This window comes from Pseudorca crassidens, chromosome 11 (assembly GCF_039906515.1).
Source record: "Pseudorca crassidens isolate mPseCra1 chromosome 11, mPseCra1.hap1, whole genome shotgun sequence".
NCBI lineage: Eukaryota > Metazoa > Chordata > Mammalia > Artiodactyla > Delphinidae > Pseudorca > Pseudorca crassidens.
The window spans coordinates 47,585,474-47,607,211 of NC_090306.1; the positions used below are offsets into that span (position 1 = coordinate 47,585,474).

Here is a 21,738-nt window from a genome sequence, read left to right on the forward strand (position 1 = left end):
CCCCACACACAGGGAAAAGAGTTGGAGGGTCCCGCCCCGTGATGTCACCCCCCCCACCCTGTCCCCTTCCTCCACCCCCACCCCCACCCCGCCCCCAAGCTGGTTGCTTTTAGCTCACGGGGCTTGGGCTACGACTTGCAAGAGTTTAGGGGGCAACGAACAGAGTGGCCCTACGGGTACCCACGCCCGACAGCCGCCTGAACGCCTAGGACTCCAGGCAGGGATGCAGCTGGGGGTCTAGGGAAGCACATCTACCCCCTCCTCTCCTCAGCCCTGACAGGGTGGTGAGTAGTTAACACCCCCTCCCAAACCTCTCCTTGTTTAGAGTCCCCAGACTTCCAAGCGGATTGGGGAGAGAAACCCCAGGGATTGCCCAAGCCAACTCTCCTGCTTGTTAAGACCTTGATGTCCAAAAGAAGACAGCTGAAGGGAAGTGCCTGCACCCACCCTACCCCACTCCCATAGTGCCCCCACTGCCAGCCCCTCCTCCTTGGTGTTCTCCTTTCAGGAACTGAGATCATATCCCACTGGCAGCCCTGACACCCCAGGGGAAAGGGGGAGGTAGGAAAAGTCCCACCAGTGTCCTGAGGGGAGGAGCAAAATACTACCAGGATGTGAGATGTTGTCTGTGGGCAAGGTGCCTGCTTAGTCCTTGGGGGATCGTGGGAGTTGGACTGTGGCTGAACGCCCCTTCCCCCAATAACTCCTCCACCTGAAGCCAAGGCTTCAAAACCCTGATAAAGTGTGGCTTTCTGTCTCTACTTGATTTCTTGTCTCAAACTCTTGGTGTCTGATTTTTCCCCCTCTTCCTTCTCTTGGGTTGGAGCAATTGTCGGGAGACCCCCACCATGATTCATTCTCTCCCCTTCCTTCTCCTTCTCCCCCCTCTATTAAGTCCATTCTTCCCAGTTCAGTGTGATAATTTTGAGTCCCAGCTGCAGATGGGGCAAGCTTTCTTTTCGGCTGGAACAAGCTGCTGAGTCTTTAGCCTCCAGTCTCACTAGTACCCCTGGGCCCCTCCCTCCACAGACCGAGGACTTCCTACTGCTCCCACCCCACCCTGAAAAGCCAGGGGACAAAGACTCATTACCTTTATAAGATTTGAAGTCCTACTTAATGTCCTTGTTTCAGAGGGTGATAAAGAGACAGCTGGCTCCCCTTAACCCGGTCCTGTAGGTTTCTTCAGTTACCCCAGCAGGGCTAAGCTCCGTCCTGAAATTGGCCTTTCTTTAAAAGAAATAGAGGTACAGAGTCCTCAAGATTCATGGGCACCTGAGTTCCTGCCCCCTACCCCCTTGCAGGTTTCCCAGCCCCCTCAAGACATTCATGGATGGATGAGAGGAGCTGACACTGACCTCCCTCTCTGTGACCACCTTCTCTTCGGCCATGGAGGAAGCCTTGCTGCCCCTGGCCATGACCTCTGACCCCAGGCCCTTTAATCAACAACTCCCAGAGCCTCCAGACCCAAGATGTGTCTTGGAACCCCAGGACAATCCTGAATTGGCACCCGCCCTGGTGTGTGCTCTTTGCTGCTGCTTTGGAATCATCTACTGCTGCTTCGGTGAGGGCAGGGCCAGGGTTCTGGGGGGCAGCTGCCCAAGACCGTCACCCTCAAGGATGATGCCAACTTTCTCCTTTGCTCCTGAGCCACCTCTCCTCCTCTGTCGGGGGATGCTACCTTCAGTGTGGCTGAGCTGCTCTTGCCAGCTCTTTTTCATCCCCCATGCCCACACCCTCCAGCTCTGAGCCTTGCCTCCTACCTCAGGATTCCATTCCCAAATTACCCTCTATGCTTAAGGCTTCTTCACCCTTCCCCAATAATCTGAACCAGCCTGTGCCGATTTCTTCCCGTCTACCATCCCTGGAAGGACGAAACCTTGTTTCTGTACTTATTCCCCTCAATGCATCCGTCTTACCGTCTTACCTGCTGATTTGCTCTCCCATCCCCTCTCAGTTCCTGAAAAGTCCCTACCCTCCCTAGATGATCCCTTTCTGCCCTTCGCCTTGAGGTCCCTGTGTGTGCTGCTCCTGCCTTCTGCTCCTCTGGTCAGCCATTCCTCTCCCTCCTGATTCATCAGAGCCATCCCTGGAGACCTCTTTCTGCCTCTCAGTGCCTCCTGCCTCCCTTCCCAGGCTACCGCTGCTTCAAGGCAGTGATGTTTCTCTCCGGCCTGCTCTCAGGAGCCCTGGTGATCTTCCTGCTGTGCCACAAGGAGCGTGTGCTAGAGACACAGCTGAGCCTGGAGGTGAGCGCGGGCATTGCGCTAGGCATCGGACTCCTCTGCGGCCTAGTCACCATGCTGGTTCGCAGTGTCGGTCTCTTCCTGACTGGTCTCCTGCTAGGCCTAACCCTGGGCGCCGGGGTCCTGCTGGGCACTGAGCCCATCTACCAACCACCTTCAGCCTGGGTGCCGGCCGGGGGGCTGGTGGGGCTGGCACTGCTGGGAGCCCTGCTCACACTTCGGTGGCCACGTCCATTCACAGTTCTGGGCACAGCCCTGCTGGGTGCTGCGGTGCTGGTGGCCTGTGCTGACTACTTCCTGGAGGGGCTGGCACTGGGCAGTCGGCTGGGCCAGCGCTTGCAGGCACTTCCAGCCTTGCCTCCTCTCTGCTGGTATAGCTGGGTCTTGCTGGGGACCTGGCCAGCCCTGGGGGCCCTTGGGGCCCTGGCCCAGTGGAAGCTCATGGATGAGGAACGTGGAGGCCACACCAATGGTGAGTTACTGCCATGGTACAGAAAGCAGCCAACCTGTGCCTTCTCTTGTCCCTGGTTCCCAGACTTGAGGAGGGGAAGGGGGAAAATCCACTTGAGGCAAAAGGCAGAGGTGTCTAAGGTGAATGGGGCAGGGCTTTGAAGACAGAGTAGGAGGAGCCAAAGTTCTGGGTAAGAATGAGAAGAGTCATTGTCGGGGGAGGGGGGTGCAGGGAAGAGTTACTGGGGACTGATATGGAAGAAAAGGAAGGTGTCAGGGAAGTCCAGAAGGAAAGGGTAGGAGGATTACAAAGAAAACTTTCTTTAGAATAACTGGAGGGGGAATGAGATTTGAGAGAGACGTAACAGGGACACTGAATTGGTTTCTCTAGAGTATGAGTGTATTTGGGGGTGGGTTTCAGAGTCTAAAGAGGCCTCCCTGAGTCTGTATTGCCCCCTCCCAAGCAGTGGTCTTGAGCCACCAGCGAAGGCATCTCCAACTCCTTCGGATCCGTCAGCAAGAGGCTAAGTGGCACCGGACCTCCCCTGGGGTGGGGCTCTGTGAGGGCAGCTACCGGCGCCCGCTCCACCCCAGCGCCCGGAGCCCTGCTGACAGTCTGGCTCCAGTGAGTGGAGGGGTAGGGGGTGCTCAGGGGCATGGGAGAGAGGGCACATGGGGATGCTCAGGGTGGAGGGGGGCTCTGACCCAGGCCCTTTCTTCTGCCCTCTCTGCCCTGTGCCCCTCCAGAGCTATCTCCAGAGCCTTCGAGAGCGCCAGCTGGGACCAGGCACCCAGGCCACAGCTCCCCACACTGTCCTGGACCTGGATTCTGACTGTGGTTCCACTGTACCCCTCACCACACCTTCTGGTTCCACCCGGACCTGAGCCTAAACCTCCACTGATGCCCTCACCCCTAGCAAGGGCCTGGGAACACTAGGTGGGCAGGGCCTGGGCCCACAGGATCCAACACAAACTTCCCCACCTCTTGGGGATGGAATCTGTGCTCCAACCCAGAGCAGCCCTGTAGGGATATGTTTTAGGTACAGATAGAGAAGAATCTTGTAGGGAAGGGAGACGAATGGAAATATGAGTACATACCTCTGTCCAATAATAGAGGTGCTCTGGTCCCTAAAGTAACTGACTCCCTAATTCCCTCCAAACCAAACCAAGGAGGACCGTTACCCAGATAGCCTTCTATATACCCGCCTCAGTTTGCCTCACAATGGTAAAATAAGGGGTTTCGTTTTTGTAGGACCTAAAGAAAATCAGGAAGCCTCCTAAAGCACTTGATAGCTTTTTGATGGGGAGAAGGGCAACAGAGGAGCTTAAGGGTCCCTAATCCCCAGGTCCCTCATTAGGGGGCAGTTGGGTTCCTGGTTAGCCTTTCCCTCTGGACCCCGTAGGCTCAAGCCCCCTTCTCCTACCTCAGTTGGGGGTACTGTCCTCCATGGTGCTTCCCTTTCCCTTCTTCTTAATGTGGGGAAGACCACAGGGCAGTGCCTGGCTCAGCACCCCCCTTCTCCCAAAGCTGGCTTCTTGCTCCAAGGAGAGAGCATTGGCCCACATGCCAGAGTCTTGCCCTTTTGCCCAAAGGAGCCTGGTCTTCAGGGCTGCGTGGAAGACAAGTGCCTTCTCTGCCTCTCATCATAGGTGACACTAATCTCCTTAACCAGAACATTGTCCCAGCCACTAACCCATTCTAACTCTCCACTACCCCTGATTCTCCTGCCCAAAGTCTGTACCCTGGTTCCCCAGACAGCATGAAGGAAGATATGTCCCTGCCCCGGGGAAGCAGGGTTATGATGGAAGGGAGGAAGAACACGGGAGCATGTGAATAAAATGGCATTGAACATTGAATCAGGGAGTCCAGCCTCTACTGTTGCTGCTCTTTTCTTTCTTTGCACCCCAGAACAAAGGGTTAGCCATACTGACAAGTCCTCTGTCCCTTAAAGATCTGATGAGGGTACCTTTATCAGACTGGACTACCGTAGGAGCTGCACACGCACAGCCAGAGGAAGAGTTGTTCACTGCTCTCTCATGAAGTTAACCTTTATCAAGCACAAATGCTCCAGGCACTTCACATATAGTATTTCATTTAATGCAACAATCCTGCAGGATTGGTATTAACCTTATTTTGCAGATGGGAAATCCAAGGCTTAACGAGGTTAATTAACTTGCCCAAAGTCATAAGCAAGTAAATGTGATTCTCAAGGATTACAAAGCCGTTTGCTCATTTTACTGGCTATGCTGTTTTCTTGCACTTTATCTAGGAAGAACAGGACCCAGGCTTTCCCAGTTGTGGCCTCCTGTCAGCTAAAGGCCTAATGGCTGCCTTTCCTCTACCAATGTCCTCCAGAGAGTAGACGGGGAAGAAATGGATGGATTTGGGGGCTGAGTTAGAGAGTCACTGCCCAGGAGGGAAAGAATACAGGGGAGTGGTGGCTGGGGCTGGGACATTTAGAGGCGTGAGGTCCATGGTTCATGCTCGTGCTGCAGCAGACGTTTGATTGAGGCCTTAGATCTCTGGGAGGGTGACGTTGCCACGGAATAAAAGGGTGGTGGAGGCTGTGACTGAGGGGGTAATGTCCAAGATCGTATCTCTGGCTGAGTGGTCAGTGTTCAAAGTGATGTGATATCTATGGCCAAGGAAGTGGTATCCAAGGTTGTTCCTGTGGCTGAGGAAGTGGTGTCCCCATCTGATGGGGTGGTGTCTGGGGTCTGGGGACCACAGTGCATCCAGTTGTGGGCGATATCTCTGGGATAGCCTTTCTCTACTCGAAGCTGTCGATTGAGGCTCCAGTACTGTTTTCCCTTAAAGAAGTAGACGCGGCCATCCCGCCAACTCATGGCACCTGAGGGCTGGTCTGGCACTCCTGTAAACAACCGCTTGGTTGGTTTGGGGTAGCGGCTGAAATCAGTTTGGGCCAGCTCGTCCCACTGCCAGTAACGGGAACCCTAGGTGTGGGGCAGACAGGGAGAAAAGGAGGATGAGAAGAGAGCTTAGGGACCCCCCAGAGGTCTACCCTCAGCCCACAGCAGCTGCAGAAGAACTCCCTTCAAGAGCAAGTCTGCTTCTCCGTGTGAGGTAGCCCGCCCCTCCTAAGAAGGGATTTGCCCTTGCTTTGAACTTCATACCTTAAAGAGGAACACCTTTTTGTTGAGAGGCCAATAGAGAGCAGCATCCAGGTTGGGTTCTACCCTATTCAGCTTCTTAGGGAAGCCAGGAGACATCTTGAAATTAACGTAGCGCCACACCTTGTCTCCTGAGAGCATGTAAGGAAAGAACAAGACACCTCTGTCGCCAGGTGATAGCTTTCAGTTCCTCCATTCCACCGTCTCAGAAACTTCTCATCCCTCCCTCCTTTTATGGATTCTCTGATTATAGGCCCTCCTCAGGTAACACACTGTAAACTAGTCCCCTCACCCTTAAAGAAGTGAATCCATTGCGTCCGAGGAGAGTAGACAGCAGCATCCAGGTTTCCTGGGAGCCCCTCCCAAAGGGCAGACACTTGGAACAAGGGACCCAGCCCTGAATCTGTCACGGTCCACACGTAGTTTCCCTTGAAAGCGTAGGTCTTCCCTCGGGGCCCTGAGAGCATAAGCGTGTCAACAAGTCAAAAAGACAGGGGTCGGGCTTCCCTGGTGGCGCAGTGGTTGAGAGTCCACCTGCCGATGCAGGGTACGCGGGTTCGTGCCCCGGTCCAGGAGGATCCCACATGCCGCGGAGCGGCTGGGCCCGTGAGCCATGGCCTCTGAGCCTGCGCATCCGGAGCCTGTGCTCCGCAGCGGGAGAGGCCACAGCAGTGAGAGGCCCGCGTAAAGCAAAAAAAAAAAAAAAAAAAAAGAAAGGCAGAGGTCAAATAAAGACTTGTGGGTATCTCAGGCAGACTAATCATTTGCTGTCCTCTCACAGGCTGATTTCTCAAAAATTCATTCAACTTTAATTCAGAGAGAAGATTAAGGGCAGAGAAGGAGGACCCAGTGTTCAGCCTCTCCTTTATTGTTCACAGCAAATCAGCCCTGGCCCAACAAAACAAAACAAAAGCCCTGCAGGTAGCTGCTCCCCCTTGGGGACCTCCCCTCCTTCCCCGGGTGGCTTCCAAGTTGTACTTCCATGTGGGTATAACACCCTCTCTAATAGACATTCCAGTTAAGACTGTTTTCTCCATCCTGCTGTATTTCCAGATATTTTTAGTGGCCCTCATAGGGTGGCAGCAGAGGTAAATTCCAGCCTGGCCCACCTTTAATTTGGTTCTGAATCCTCCCTCCCCATACCACATGCCTCCTTCCATGGCCACCAACCCCTGTCTGGTGGTAAACTGCCATTGCTCACGCCGAGGTCCAATGTCACTCCCATGTCAAGGTCAGCAGGCCACCCCACTGCCTGCCTACAGCCTAGAGGAGAAGGGTCTTACCCAGCATCATGGCGTCCAGTTCACCACTGCAGGGGTCTGGCATGGGACTGGGTTCTGTGGGCACTTGGGGTACAGTGGGGAGCTCCGTCTCTTCTTCCTCATCCTCTGTCTCTGGGCTTTTCTTGCCTGCAAGGTAACATAATCCTGCTCAGGGAGAGAAGGCACTGGCCTCCCCACTCTTCTACTGTAAGTTCAGCTCAGAGGTCCCATAGAGAGGAAAAGGGAAACCTAGAGAGCTTTCCTTGGTGGGAGGAAAGATCATATTGATATCAGCAGGAGACATGTTTTTAGTTTTGAGAGGCACTAGAAAGGGAGAAGGGGGTTTGCTGGAATGTTCATTCTTCATCCCCTAGAACAGGTATGAGGGGAGAGAGCTCTGGCAGAAAGATTAGACCTGGAAGTGTCAGAAAAACAGCTCTTGGGAGTTCCCTAGTGGCCTAGTGGTTAGGATTCCGGGCTTCCACTGCAGCGGCCTCGTGGCCCGGGTTCAATCCCTGGTTGGGGAACTGAGATCCCACAAGCCGTGCAGTGTGGCCAAAAAAAAAGGAAAGAAAAACAGCTCCTGAAAATGAAGAAGGCCAAGTAACTGGGCAGGAGGAAGAGAAAGAAGCCAAGCCATTTCCCTCCATGAAGATTAGACCTGTCTCTTCATGCCTGAAGAGATACTGGTCAGACTGACCTTCACGATCACTAGGGGAAAGGACTGACCATAGAGAGCCTGGATCCCAGCCACATCATCCGGGTGCAGCTTGAAGTGGGGCCGGTAGCCAGCATAGACAGGGGCCATGAGGGCCTGGGTGTATCGGGAGTGCCCAAGCCCCAGGGCGTGGCCCAGTTCGTGGGCTGCAATGATGCGCAGGTTCACCCCCCGGTAGGTCTCTTCAGTCCAGAGCTCATCTTCATCAAAGTGCACACTGCCCAGCTCTGGGATGTCGGCATGGGCCAGGACCCGCCCTGGACAAAGGCAAAGGTAGACAGGAAGGAGGTCAGAGTCTCCTAGGGTGGAGCATCCCCTGCCTGTTATAAACTCCAATTACTCCATTCCCTTAAAATTCCCCCATGTATATTCACTGTCTCTTGGATACCTCTCACTCCGTTCAGATTCCGCTGTCATCACTCCGTTCTCTCAGGGATGCCCATCACTCTGTCCCTTTACCTCCCAGCCACTCTGTCATCTCTGGCCCTGTCCTCTTTGAGGTATGCCTTGAGCAGAGGAACTTAAACCAACAAAGAAGGCATAAGCTTCAAAGAAGAGGCTTGGTAAGGCCCCAGGGAGGTGACATGCTGCTCCCCAAGGGAATATTAGAAGGTGGTTAGAGAGTGTAGGGTACAGTTGAGCATGGGGGTGGCCTGACATTAAGGTTCCAGAGTCACTGACTCAAGGGGACAGAGGTCTGTGAAGTGAGAGTTGAGAGCTGGTGCCTACCAGGCCCATCAAAGGTACTGGAGCAGTATGGGCTTTGGCGGCCATGGAAGGAGAGGCGGATATCAGCCCAGCCAGCCTTCACCTCCCGGAAGGTCAAGGGAGCCACATTGTTCCAGTACTGGAAGGCTTGAAGCAGGGCTGCCCGGGCTGTGTAGGATGGGAGGGTGGAGGGCAGGTTCAAGATGCGGAAGGTCAGGTGCTTCTTTCTCCAGCGGCCTGGTTAATTGGACCAGAAAATAGATTAGAAGCACAGATACTTTTGCCAGCTCCGAAGAGTTCCCCTGAGTCTGGGCACTCCCTTAGCAAAGCTGTGAAACAACCCCTCCAGGCAAGTGATGATCAGTTAATAACCAGGTGACCATCCATTCAACACTGAGCTCATCCAGGCTGTCTCAGTGCCACCTGTGCTCCACAGCCATGCCAACCCCTCCTCTCCCTCCCTTTCCCAGGCTCAGCCCTCACCCAGCAGCAGGTATTTAAAGGTCTTCTGGTTGAAGGGGTCCTCCAGACCACAACGGGGCTGCCTCATACGGGCCCTCGTGGTGTCATCTAGCTGACCTGAGACTGGCAGCTCAGATGCTTCCTGAAAAGCTCTAGAAAGAGGGAGAGGGATGGATCTAGCAGGGAAGGGGCATCTGGAATGACTGAGAACTGGGGATAGCTCTTTGGCCCCCTGCTGCCCAAGGTGGTGGCTGAGAATGGCCCAAAAGCTCTGAAGCTGATGGGATCACTCCAGGATCCAGTCCTCATAATTGGGACTTCCTGTTCTGCATAAAGGAAATACTCCAGCTTCACCTCCTGTGTTCATGCTCTTATTTGGGTAAAGTGCCATCTGGCGTTGCCTTCTTCCTCTACTGCAATTTCTAACCTCCTTCTGATCTAGGTAAGTGTCCTGCCTCCTGCTCTGGAGACTCTCCCACCACTGCTGCCACCTGAGGGCCTGTCCTCCCTTTGCTTTCTCCCCTCCTGGCTGGACCCGTCCCTCCCAGCCCAGCCTGCTCTGGGGCAATTTCATCCATCAGGCGCCGCAGGTACTGTGACTTTTCAAGGGCCTGGGAACATATCTGAGAGCAGAAAGAAAAATGACCCATTAGATCCAAAATATGAAAACTTCAAAATAGAAATAAATAAATCCCATATTAAATGTTTACGAAAGGCAACATCATGTCAACAACTCAGCTCCAACTCAACTCACAGTTTTACATATAAATTATACTTCATGTGGAATGTGACCAAATAATAGTATTTTGGATATAACATGGCATGGAGCCTCCAAAGAAGTGCTTAGGGCCTAGGAAGATCCAATGACTGTGCCCTCATCTTTGAATCCCCATCTCACCCCAGGCCCCACCACCCATTCCCTAGATCCCCAGCGTGGACCTGGGTTAAGCAGAGGTGGGCCTGGGGACTGAAAGGGTTTAGAAGAGAGAAAGGAGACCTTGTGACCTTGACCCTGAAGGCATGCACCTTATGACCTCTCACCTCAGAGCTTCTATGATATCTTCTGGCCTGAAGTCATCAGGTCCTTCTAGAGGCTTCTGTAGGTACCCGTATTGCAACAAGTAATCCTATGATGAGGGTAGGGGTCAGCAGAATGAAAGGAGGTTAGTCTCTGGGTGAAGCTCTAAGTGACCTAACAGCCCATAAGGACAGGAGGGGACAGACGTGGAAGGACTAAAGGAGAGGCACGTTAGGGGAGGAAAAAGGGGAAGGAGTGGAGATGGGTAGGGGTGGATCATGGAATAGAGGAAGGAAGGGAAAGGAAGGCAGTTGTAGGTCAGAAGGGAGGCTTGGATGGGACCATGGAGCAGTTCCTCCATCCCTCCCCCAGCCTGGGTCTGACCTTCCCAGGGCACTCACCACTGCTTCCTCCCTCTCTCCAGGCCCCAGGGCCCAGCACGAGACTGTCATGGGGAGTAGGAAGCCCAGCCACAGCCGCTGCCAGTTCATGGTCCCACCAGGCAAGAGCTCCAGAGGCTGTTTGTGCCCTCTGCCCTGAGATTTCTGGGAGCCTGGGGGAGCAGGGCTAGGTAGGGGTCTCTTCCCTTCAGTTCTTTTCACTCTCTAGTCTCTGGTCCTCTTCATAAAACTTCAGAGGAGGGCAATTGGGGGGAGCGTCAGTAGGAGGTGACTCAGCCCAGAGATGTGTTGCAATTCACCATTAACCTCTGCCCTGCCAGAGAGCGGAAGTCAAGAAGAGCCTCCAACCCTATCCCCCAGGGTCCTCTGCTGGAGACCGAAAGACTTTCCATATTGTCCTGTGGGTGGGTATCCTGGCAGGATCAGAGGCAGAATATCTGCAAAGACTAGGGATAGGGACCATGGCCATCCTCTGAAGCTGGACATTCCTGTGCCCCAGTGACCCTTGGGTAGCAAACCCCTCGTCTGCAACCTTCATGTCTCCCTGTCTGCTCTAGGATAGGAAAAATAATAATAAAACTAAGAGGTAGGAAGCAAGTTGCTTAGGTGCTTGGGTTTCAGGTGAAGGAATGAAGGATGAGATCTCAGTTTCTTTGCATCCAAAACCAAGTTGGGAATTCAGATGCTCTTGAAACCTGCTTGTGTCTGCTTTAATAAAAAGTCATCATTTCGGGCTTCCCTGGTGGCGCAGTGGTTGAGAGTCCGCCTGCTGATGCAGGGGACACAGGTTCGTGCCCCGGTCCGGGAAGATCCCACGTGCCGCAGAGCGGCTGGGCCCGTGAGCCATGGCCACTGAGCCTGTGCGTCCGGAGTCTGTGCTCCGCAACAGGAGAGGCCACAGCAGTGAGAGGCCTGCGTACCGCAAAAAAAAAAAAAAAAAAGTCATCATTTCAAGCATTTAATGTACCTGGAATGTGTGGGTTGCGGGGAGGGATAACAAGGATACAAGGAAATAAAGGGCAAGAGCCTGCCTGCAGGGACATTACAGATAGGGTGAGACCAACACAAGCACCTGAAATGAGGGGAACCAGAGTGCCAGGCAGGGGGTGCCCCAGCCTGAGGGCCATGGGGCTGTGGGAAGGCTCGCAGAGGAGGCAGGCTTTGAGCTGGGCTGTGAAGGCTGGCTATGAGTTGGATGGAGTAAAAGAGTCCTGGGGAACAGGGACAGTGCAGGTCTTGAGCAAAAGTGCAGAGGGGAAAAAAGCCAGCTGTACCCAGTGAGAGGTTCTGAGGCTGTGCTTCGTTCCTACCCCAGGCTAGGTCAGTGCTTCGGGTGCTGCTTAATATGTCTGTCAAATGAATGACCAGGCTGGGAGAGTGGCTGGGAGCCAGAGTTTAGAGACGGTCTTGAATACTATGTAAGAAAGAAAAGAAAACCTTACAGTTAAAGAACTACTTTGTGTTAGGTGATTCATATATTATCTCATTTAATTCTCACTATCCTCCTATGAGGGAGGAATTATTCTTTTTTTTAATTAATTAATTTATTTATTTATGGCTGTGTTGGGTCTTCGTTGCTGCACATGGGCTTTCTCTAGTTGTGGTGAGTGGGGGCTGCTCTTTGTTGCAGTGCATGGGCTTCTCATTGTGGTGGCTTCTCTTGTTGTGGAGCATGGGCTCTAGGAGCACGGGCTTCAGTAGTTGTGGCACATGGGCTCAGTAGTTGTGGCTCGGGGGCTCTAGAGCGCAGGCTCAGTAGTTGTGGCGCACGGGCTTAGTTGCTCCGCGGCACGTGGGATCTTCCCGGACCAGGGCTTGAACCCGGGCCCCCTGCATTGGCAGGCAGAGTCTTAACCACTGCACCACCAGGGCAGTCCCTCTGGCCATTTTTTAAAGAGAGGAAATGGAGATTCAGAGAGGGAAACTTGACTAAGGACATGGAACTCCTAACTGGCCTGGCATATATTCAAATCCCTCTGCCAACTCCTAACCCGCACTCTTTCCATGCACCAAGCTGACTCTTAGAGCTTTGTTCTCTAAGTGGTTAGGAGCCACTGAAGTTTCCACCATCACCTGTGCATCACACAACACTTACATACCATTCAAATGCACAGGGAAGTAGGGATAGGAATGGGGGAAGGGGTTATTGAACTCATGTTTTCAGTGGAACCCCAGTTCTGAGCCCTTCCCCACCTCCCAGGCTGCAAGGCTGGCAGGCCACAGGGGAACCCTTCACACCCCAGGATGGAGGCGGGGGATCCTCCTGACTCATATCGTTGCCCTCAATGATGCTGGTCCTCTTGACCCACTCAGCACGCAACTGAGTAATAAAGTGACTAAGTCCCAAATGGCCAGTGACAGGCAAGCAAGGACATAGCCTCTGACTGATGAGTAACAGAGGCCGTGACTGAGGCCATGATCAAGGCTGCTGCCCCCAGGAAACGAGGAAGCTTGGGAACCAGCTCCATTCAGCCCCCTGCAGGGCTTTTCTCAGCTCTGCCCTTCTCTTCCTCTTTCCACCCCTCCATCCCTCAATCTCTCTTCTTTTGAGAAGAGGACATGGGCCAATTGAAAATTATATATTTTTTTCTGATTAAAGTCTTCTCTATTTTTTTTCTTTTTTAAAAATTTTTATTTTATTTACTTTTGGCTGTGTTGGGTCCTCGTGGCTGCACGTGGGCTTTCTCTAGTTGTGGCGAGCAGGGGCTACTCTTTGTTGCGATGCACGGGCTTCTCATTGTGGTGGCTTCTCTTGTTGTGGAGCACGGGCTCTAGGTGCGCGGGCTCAGTAGTTGTGGCTTGCAGGCTCTAGAGCACAGGCTCAGTTGTTGTGGCGCACGGGCTTAGTTGCTCCGTGGCATGTGGGATCTTCCTGGACCAGGGATTGAACCTGTGTCCCCTGCATTGGCAGGCGGATTCTTATCCACTGCACCACCAGGGAAGCCTTCTATTTCTTTTTTTTCTGAATAAGATATCCATTGCTCATTATAGTAAATTTGGAAAATACCAAAATAAGCAAGGAAGAGAATGAAAACCACCAGTAAATTCTACCCAGAAGAAAACCACTAGTAATATTTTGATGCATTTACTTGGAACTGTCAGTGGCTCAGAGTTCAGCTCCAGCTCTGCCAGCCCAGCCTCAGCCCCTGGATGGAGACTGTGGGTGGGATGAGACAGAAAGTGAAAGGAAGTAGTGAGCATAGTGGGGGAGGGACAGGAGCTGAGAAGGGTGTGGGGAAAGGGAAAGGAGTAAAGTAAGATGAATGTGATAGCAGATTACTCCCTCCCCTTGGGCACCTCATATAGCAACAACAACAACAAAAAAAAGCGGGGGTGGGGGAATAATGCTTAGGAGTGTATGTTAGTACGTTAGTGAGAGAGATAATGGTTATTATAAAAGGTAAAGGGTGGGCTCTCACGCTGGCCTCGGAGCCACATTCTAGACACTAAGGAGCCAGGGAAAGAACAGAGTGAAACAGTAAAATTTGCCAAATAGTTTATCTCATTTAACTCTCGACAACAGCCCTGTGGGCTGGTATTATCACCTTCTATGGAAAAGGAGACTGAGTCTCTAACAGGTTACTTTGGGTCACACAGCTAGGAAGAAGCAGCAGAGCCTCAGGCCCAAGCTATGATCTTCGCAGTCTCCCAAGAGTTTCCACAGGCCCCCAAACAAACCCCTTAGAGCCAGGAACTGCAAGCTGGGCATGTGTGCAAGACTGCGTGACTAACTGTTCCCATAACGGCATAATGACCTCCATTTCCGCCAGTCCCCACCCCCTGAGCCGAGCTGACCCAGCTCTTTTTCCCTCTGAATTTGTCATCTCTCACTGGGGGACATGTGTGAATGTGTGCGAAGGGTTAGGACATGCGGTCTGCCTGCCCCAGAGAACTTGAGTCTGAGAGAAATAACTCCTGGGTTCTTTGGCGGGCTTGCTCCCATCCTGCAAACTGCTTTCCCTCTCTGCCCACAGATTGTGGGAGAAGAGTTTGTATAGAAATATTTTTAATTAAAATATTTTAAACTGTAGCGGCAGGAAGTAGGTAAGATTCTGAGAGTATTTTCTCATGTTCAGGAGCTATGGGGCTGTGGGTGAAGGGCAAAGGTTGGCAGAGGTCTCTAAGCCCAGGAGAAGCCAATCTCCGAATCATCACCCGCCCCCCTCTGACAGCATCCTCACCCTAACGGGGTCACCTGGAGGGCTGGACATTCTGGTATATAAAGAGCAAGTCTGGGGTCTGAAACTGGAAACTGGAGGTGAGAAAAACGTAGGATGTAACCAAGTTAGGACTGGCCTAGATACTGCTCTTGATCTAGAGAAACGTGGGAGAAATATAGTGTCAGCCTCTGGCCTGTTTTCCCCTCAGGGCCCTGAGGGGGTCAGGAGAGAGGGCAGTTTGCCTGGCTGAATGGGATTGAGTTCTGGCCAAGTTGTTATCTTGGAAACCTCTGTTTTTAAGAGGACCCCTCCCCCAAAAAACACACACACTCCTTTAATTAGTTATGAGTTCCTAGAAGCCAGATGGGAAGCGATGGCCAGGACTGTGCACAGCTGGATCTGGTTACTAACCGGGAAGTGGGAGGGGCTTGGGGATGGCTCAGGCCTGGGCCAGCATATTCTGTTCCCAGGATACCCCAAACTTCCTCAACCCCCATTACAAACACTTTCTGGCATTCCCTCCCACCCGCACAGGCACTAGGCTAAACTGGCTCGGTTGAGAGGACATCAGACTCAAATCCCTGAGCTCTTAGGTTCCTGTCAAGTGTTGGGGAGACCAAGGTCTGCTCCCCTTCTCCAATCCACATACAAAGGTGTTATCCCACAGGACTCCCCTGGAGATGCTGGAGGCTTCTGCTGGTGGTCCCATTACCCAGCACAGTGCCAAAGGGCTGCATGAGAGGATAAATTCTAGCATCTGAAATAAGGAAGGGAGTAGAGGAATGAGTGTAAGTGTTCTTTCAGCATCTGGGATGATAAGGAAATGATGGTAACACAAAGGATTTTTCCTCCTTCTGGGAATGGCAGCCTTTTCCTTAACAAAACCCAAACTGATCTTTATTGATTTTCCCAAGTGAAGTGGGATGTTGGGGAGCAATTTGGCCTTCTGTCCTCACTCTGTGACCCCAGGTCTGCCGCAATGTTTGGGGACTGTCATGGGCCTGGAAAAGCCACATTTGGCTCCCTTTGGTGTTGGCAAAAGTGTTTGATAGGGGGTTAGCCAGGGAAGGAGTTCAACACTGACTTCCCCTTTTGAAGAAGGTAGTAACTAGATGTGGGACGGAGACCTTGGGAAAGACACAAGTTTCTCTGTTTTCTGTCAGGGCAGCAACTGCGGAGGAGAGGGATGTTGGGGTGAGAAGGCTGCCCTTGACCTGGGTGGAGGGGGTATGTAGGGAGACAGTTCTCTTCTGCATCCCCTGTTTTGCCCCTAACTTACTTCAGAAAAATAGTGGGTGTTCACCAGTGTAGTTTTGTTTTTGCTCTGTAGTGAACTCATTAGTTTGACAATGGGGGAAGCATTGACACATTACAAGTATATCCTGCACAGAGTGAGGACGAAAGAGCTCAAGGACTTAAAAGTGACAGAGACACCATATTCCAGCCTGAGTTGGAGCTGCTTTGGCATAGGGAGCACCACTCCTCAGCTGTGAAGGAAGTTTCTGAAAAGGGAAATGGGAAAAGATAGCTGAGAAAGAAGACCATTGATCCTAAGGAAGACTGTATTCTCAGATTTTTTTTTTATACAGAAGCTATTCCTACAAATGTGCGCTTGCCTGTTACCCAGTTTTGTAAGACCCCTAGTGTGTGTGTGTGTGCACATGTGTGTTATCACAGGAGTGATGCTTCTATGTTATAAAAAATTGGGATGATACATAACTATCTGCCTACTTTCAAAAAGGAAGCCAGATTTTGATGGGAAGGAAGCACACTGGGAGGAAAAATCAGAGAGATCTTTGAAAACCAAAAGCTGGAACAGGTGGAAAACTATCCAGTTGATCGCTGGCCACAAAGTAAGGCTGGCCACTGACCAGAGTAGCCATGGTGATCAATAAGATCAGAAAGAACTGGTTGGCAAGAGGCCAATGTGAGGCCAATGGTAGTGGCCAGTGGCAAAAAGAGTGTAAAAGAGAAGCAAGAGAAAAGGGCAGTCAGGTTGGGGAGCTGAAGAAGCACAGGAAACCAAACCCAGCTTAGATTAAGGTCATGTATTGAAGGCAAATTGAAAGTTGCTTTTCTGACTAGACAAATACAAGGAATGAGTATTCAGCTGTCGTTCATTGCTTTACTTATTGACTCTGTCAGCGCTTTTTAAACTTTCCTGCCAATTGACACATACACACTACTATATATAAAATAAAGAACTAATAAGGATCTACTGTATAGCACAGGGAACTCTACTCAATACTCTGTAATGGCCTATATGGGAAAAGAATCTAAAAAAGAGTGGATATATGTATGTATAACAGGTTCACTTTGTTGTAAACCTGAAACTAACACAACATCGTAAATCAACTATACCCCAATAAAAATTTAAAAAATAGGGGCTTTCCCTGGTGGTGCAGTGGCTAAGAATCCGCCTACCAGTGCAGGGCACACGGGTTCGAGCCCTGGTCCAGGAAGATCCCACATGCCGAGAAGCAACTAAGCCCATGCGCCACAACCACTGAGCCTGCGCTCTAGAGCCTGCGAGCAACAACTACTGAGCCCACGTGCCACAACTACTGAAGCCAGAGTGCCTAGAGCCTGTGCTCCACAACAGGAAAAGCCATGGCAATGAGAAGCCTGCACACCGCAGTGAAGAGTAGCCCCCGCTCGTCACAACTAGAGAAAGCCTGCGAGAATCAATGAAGACCCAATGCAGCCAAAAAAAAAAAAATTTTTTTAAATAAAGTATATCATAAACCCCGGGGGAAAAAACCTTTTCTGACAAAATTCCCAGATAGATCATGAAAATGAGTATGTAGAGGGTAGAGGTGTATGTACATAACTGTGGTGGTTACTTCCTCAGGGTATTTGTCCATCTCACAATGATTACCCCTTCTCTGTCCCCCTTCCACAGGGTCAAATGGGTGACTTCCAGCAGCCATGTTTATGCCATGTAAAACTAAATATAGAATTCTATGTCAATAGGTTTCTTTTTTTTCCTTTGAGTACTTTAAACTGTCTGCTGATCTCCACAGTTTCTGTTGAGAAACCCATGGTAATTCAAATCATTGGTCCTGGACTTCCCTGGTGGTGCAGTGGTTAAGAATCTGCCTACCAATGCAGGTGACACGGGTTCAAGCCCTGGTCCGGGAAGATCCCACCTGCCGCGGAGCAACTAAGCCTGTGTGCCACAACTACTGAGCCTGTGCTGAAGAGACCGCAAGACACAACTACTGAAGCCCACGCACCTAGAGCCCCGTGCTCCGCAACACGAGAAGGTACCGCAATGAGAAACACGTGCACCGTAACAAAGAGTAGCCCCCGCTCACCGCATCTGGAAAAAGCCCACGCTCAGCAGCAAAGACCCAACGCAGCCAAAAAGAAAAAAAAAAAAAAATCATTGGTCCTCTATATAGTAACGTGTCATTTTTCTCAAACTGCTTTCAAGATTGCCTCTAATTTTTGGTTTTCAACAGTTTGACTGTGACGTGCTTAAATGTGGTTCGCTGCAGTGCGCGGGCTTCTCAACCTAGTGGCTTCTCTTCTTACAGAGCGTGGGCTCTGGGCACGCGGGCTTCAGTAGTCGTGGCACATGGGCTCAGTAATTGTGGCTCGCTGGCTCTAGAGCGCAGGCTCAGTAGTTGTGGCGCAATGCCTTAGTTGCTCTGCGGCATGTGGGATCTTCCGGGAGCAGGGCTCAAGCCCGTGTCCCGTGCATTGGCAGGAGGATTCTTAACCACTGTGCCGCCAGGGAAGTCCCTGAGCTTCTTTTTTTATTTTATTTATTTTTAAAATTTATTTATTTTTGGTTTTGTTGGGTCTTTGTTGCTGCGGGCTTTCTCTAGTTGCAACGAGAGGGGGCTACTTTTCATTGCGGTGCGCAGGCTTCTCATTGCAGTGGCTTCTCTTGTTGCTGAGCATGGGCTCTAGGTGTGCGGGCTTGCTTCAGTAGTTGTGGCTTGCGGGCTCCAGAGCACAGGCTCAGTAGCTGTGGCACACGGGCTTAGTTGCTCCGCGGCATGTGGAATCTTCCGGGACAAGGGCTCGAACCCGTGTCCCCTGCATTGGCAGGCGGGTTCTCAACCACTGCGCCACCAGGGACGTCCTATTTATTTTTTAAAATATTTGTTTATTTTGGCTGCACCAGCTCTTACTTGCAGCATGCGAGATCTTTTAGTTGCAGCATGAGAACTCTTAGTTGCGTCATGCATGCAGGATCTAGTTCCCCAACCAGGGATCAAACCCGGGCCCCCTGCATTGGGAGCACGGAGTCTTACCTACTGGACCACCAGGGAAGTCCCACTTATTTATTTTATGCAAAGTAATATGTACCTCTTAATCCCCTATCCATATCTTGCCCCTCCCTTCTTTCCTCTCCCCACTTGTAACCACTAGTTAGTTCTCTATATCTGTGAGTCTGTTTCTTTTTTGCTATATTCACTAGTTTTATTTTTTTAGATTCCACATGTAAGTGATATATTTGTCTTTCTTGGTCTGATTTATTTCACTTAGCATAATACCCTCCAAGTCCATCTATGTTGTTGCAAATGGCAAAATTTCTTTTTATGGCTGAGTAGTATTCCATTGTGTGTGTGTGTGTGTGTATACATATATATGCACATCTTCATTATCCATTCATCTGTTGATGGACCCTTAGGTTGCTTCCACATCTTTTTTTTTTTTTTTTTTTTTTGCGGTACGCGGGCCTCTCACTGCTGTGGCCTCTCCCGTTGCGGAGCACAGGCTCCGGACGCGCAGGCTCAGCGGCCATGGCTCACGGGCCTAGCCGCTCCGCGGCATGTGGGATCTTCCCGGACCGGGGCACGAACCTGCATCCCCTGCCTCGGCAGGCGGACTCTCAACCACTGCGCCACCAGGGAAGCCGTGCTTCCACATCTTGGCTATGGCAAATAGTGCTGCTATGAACATTGGGGTGCATATATATATACCTAAGCATGGAATTGCTGGGTAGCATGGTAGTTCTATTTTTAGTTTTTTGAGGAATCTCCATAATGTTTTTCGCTGTGGCTGACCAAGTTACATTTCCACTAACCGTTGCTGAGCTTCTTTGATCTGAAAATTTATGTCTTTCACCAAATTCGGGAAGTGTTCAGCCATTATTTCTTCACAGAGTTTTCTACCCCATTCTCCCTTTCCTCTCCTGTGACTCCAATTAAATAAATGTATATTAGATTTCTGACATTATAGGTTTCTGAAGTTCTGTTCACATTTTTCAGTCTTTTCTTTTTCTCTATATTCTTCACACTGGATCATTTCTCTTGAACTATCTTCAAGTTCACTGAATTTTTCCTATCTCCAAACTGCTATTAAGTCCATTCAGTGATTTTTAAATTTCAAATACTGTATTTTTCAGTTCTAGAATTTTCATTTGGCACTTTTTTATAGTTTCTAGTCTTCTGCTATTTTCTATTTTTCCACTTATTATGAGCATATTTTTCTTTACTTCATTCAGAATCGTTATAATAGCTCCTTTAAAGTCCTTGCCTGATAGTTCTGATGAGTTATTGTATCAGTCCAGGTCCAACCAGGAAAGAGAAACCACATAGCAATTTAAACAAGAAAAGTTCAACATGCTAATGGGACTTCCCTGGAGGTCCAGTGGTTAAGACTTCTTGCTCCCAATGCAGGGGGCCTGGGTTCGATCCCTGGTCAGGGAACTAGATCCCGCAGGCCGCAACTGAAAGATCCCACATGCTGCAACGAAGATCCCGCACTCAGTAACAAAGATCCCACATACCGCAACTAAGACCTGGAGCAGCCAAATAGATTAATTAATTAATTTTTTAAAATTATGCTATAGTGGTGATCATTTTCTAACATACAGAACTATGGAAACTATTTTGTGCACCTGGAACTAACATAGTGCTGTAGTTCAGTTATACTTCAATTTAAAGAGAAATGAATTAGGGGAGTTCCCTGGTGGCTTAGTGGTTAGAATTCCACGCTTTCACTGCCGTGGCCCAGGTTCAATCCCTGGTCGGGGAACTAAGACCCTGCAAGCTGCACAGTGAAGAAAAAAAAAAAAATTAAACTATAAACATTGACAGATAGTGGACCATAACAGAGGTAGGCAAGGCCTCCAATTAAAGAAACAGAATAGTTCCCAGGCAAGACAAAAAAAAGAAAGCAAGAAAAAGAAGAAGGAAAAAAAGGAAGAAAGAAAGAAAGGAAAAAGAGGAAAGAAAAAGTAGGCCCATCGAAAGGAGTTTTGTTAGTTATGGAGGCATTAAAAAGCAGTCACAGGGGCTTCCCTGGTGGTGCATTGGTTAAGAATCCGCCTGCCAATTCAGGGGACACGGGTTCAAGCCCTGGTCTGGGTAGATCCCACATGCCGCAGAGCAACTAAGTCCGTGCCCCACAACTACTGAGCCAGTGCTCTACAGCCCACGAGCCACAACTACTGAGCCCGTGTGCCACAACTACTGAAGCCCGCGAGCCTAGAGCCCGTGCTCTGCAACAAGAGAAGCCACCACAACAAGAAGCCCGCGCGCTGCAACAAAGAGTAGCCCCTGCTCGCCGCAGCTAGAGAAAGTCTGCTTGCCACAACGAAAGGCCAACGCAGCCAAAGTTTTTTTTAATTTTTTAAAAATTATTTAAAAAAATAGCAGTCACAGAAGCAGACACTGGCAATGGCCATCCAAGAACTGTATTGAGAAAATGAATCTTGGCAATAGACTTGAGTATTCAGGCCATTTGACAAGGCCATTCCTACTGTGAAAGTAAATGCACCACATAGTGTAGTCTGATGCCTTCAGTCCTTCTAGTAGTATAATTCACTTTTCAAATCCCAATTTCCATCCTGCAGTAGGTTGAAAAATGTGCCTCCCGAAAAAGACATCCATCTCTGAATCCCTGGAACTTATTACCTTATACGGCAAAAAAAAAAAAAAAAGTGGGGGAGGACTTTGCAGATGTGATTAAATTAAGCATTTTGAGAAGCGGAGATTATTTTGGATTATCTGAGTGGGCACTAAATGCAATCAGATGTATCCTTACAAAACAGAGAGAAAGGGAGATTTCACATACAAATAAGAGAAGACAGTGCGACGACAGAGGCAGAGGCTGGAGGGATGCTGTCACAAGCTAAGGAATGCTGGCGACCACCAGAAGCTGGAAAAGGCCAGGAATAGAATCTCCCTTACAGCCTCTGAGGGGAGTGCTCCTTTGCTGCACCT

The 21,738-nt window shown here is 50.5% G+C and overlaps 2 protein-coding genes across 4 annotated transcripts; one reads left to right on the forward strand and one right to left on the reverse strand.

The window, feature by feature from the left end:
• Positions 1-82: 82 nt before the first annotated feature.
• On the forward strand, positions 83-4,550 carry LOC137202032 (transmembrane protein 198-like). Of its 3 annotated transcripts, none has more exons than XM_067696889.1 (5): positions 83-284; positions 1,302-1,561; positions 2,134-2,715; positions 3,158-3,318; positions 3,441-4,550. In XM_067696889.1, exons 2-5 carry the CDS (start codon positions 1,387-1,389, stop codon positions 3,576-3,578), a joined length of 1,056 nt encoding a protein of 351 aa, XP_067552990.1. In that variant the 5' UTR covers positions 83-284; positions 1,302-1,386; the 3' UTR covers positions 3,579-4,550. The 3 variants fall into 3 exon arrangements, with proteins under 3 accessions (XP_067552990.1, XP_067552992.1, XP_067552993.1); XM_067696891.1 differs by having other exon boundaries at positions 3,161-3,318; XM_067696892.1 differs by lacking the exon at positions 1,302-1,561.
• Positions 4,551-4,724: 174 nt separating this feature from the next.
• Positions 4,725-10,661, reverse strand: MMP19 (matrix metallopeptidase 19). The gene is made up of 9 exons (XM_067696887.1): positions 10,395-10,661; positions 10,017-10,102; positions 8,997-9,127; positions 8,535-8,750; positions 7,817-8,062; positions 7,109-7,234; positions 6,118-6,282; positions 5,829-5,956; positions 4,725-5,648 (listed from the first exon to the last, which is right to left on the reverse strand). Exons 1-9 carry the CDS (start codon positions 10,482-10,484, stop codon positions 5,313-5,315), a joined length of 1,524 nt encoding a protein of 507 aa, XP_067552988.1. The 5' UTR covers positions 10,485-10,661; the 3' UTR covers positions 4,725-5,312.
• Between the last annotated feature and the right edge of the window lie 11,077 nt (positions 10,662-21,738).

Excerpts from the sequence above, each read along its gene's own strand:
- LOC137202032 (XM_067696889.1), top strand. The coding sequence starts at position 1,387 with ATGGAGGAAGCCTTGCTGCCCCTGGCCATGACCTCTGACCCCAGGCCC. Across the intron at positions 2,716-3,157 it reads ACGTGGAGGCCACACCAATG|CAGTGGTCTTGAGCCACCAG; the intron begins GTGAGTTACTGC and ends CCCCCTCCCAAG. Across the intron at positions 3,319-3,440 it reads CTGCTGACAGTCTGGCTCCA|AGCTATCTCCAGAGCCTTCG; the intron begins GTGAGTGGAGGG and ends GTGCCCCTCCAG.
- MMP19 (XM_067696887.1), bottom strand. The coding sequence starts at position 10,484 with ATGAACTGGCAGCGGCTGTGGCTGGGCTTCCTACTCCCCATGACAGTC. Across the intron at positions 10,103-10,394 it reads GAGAGAGGGAGGAAGCAGTG|GATTACTTGTTGCAATACGG; the intron begins GTGAGTGCCCTG and ends CCCTCATCATAG. Across the intron at positions 6,283-7,108 it reads ACTGGACGCCATGATGCTGG|GGCCCCGAGGGAAGACCTAC; the intron begins GTAAGACCCTTC and ends TTATGCTCTCAG.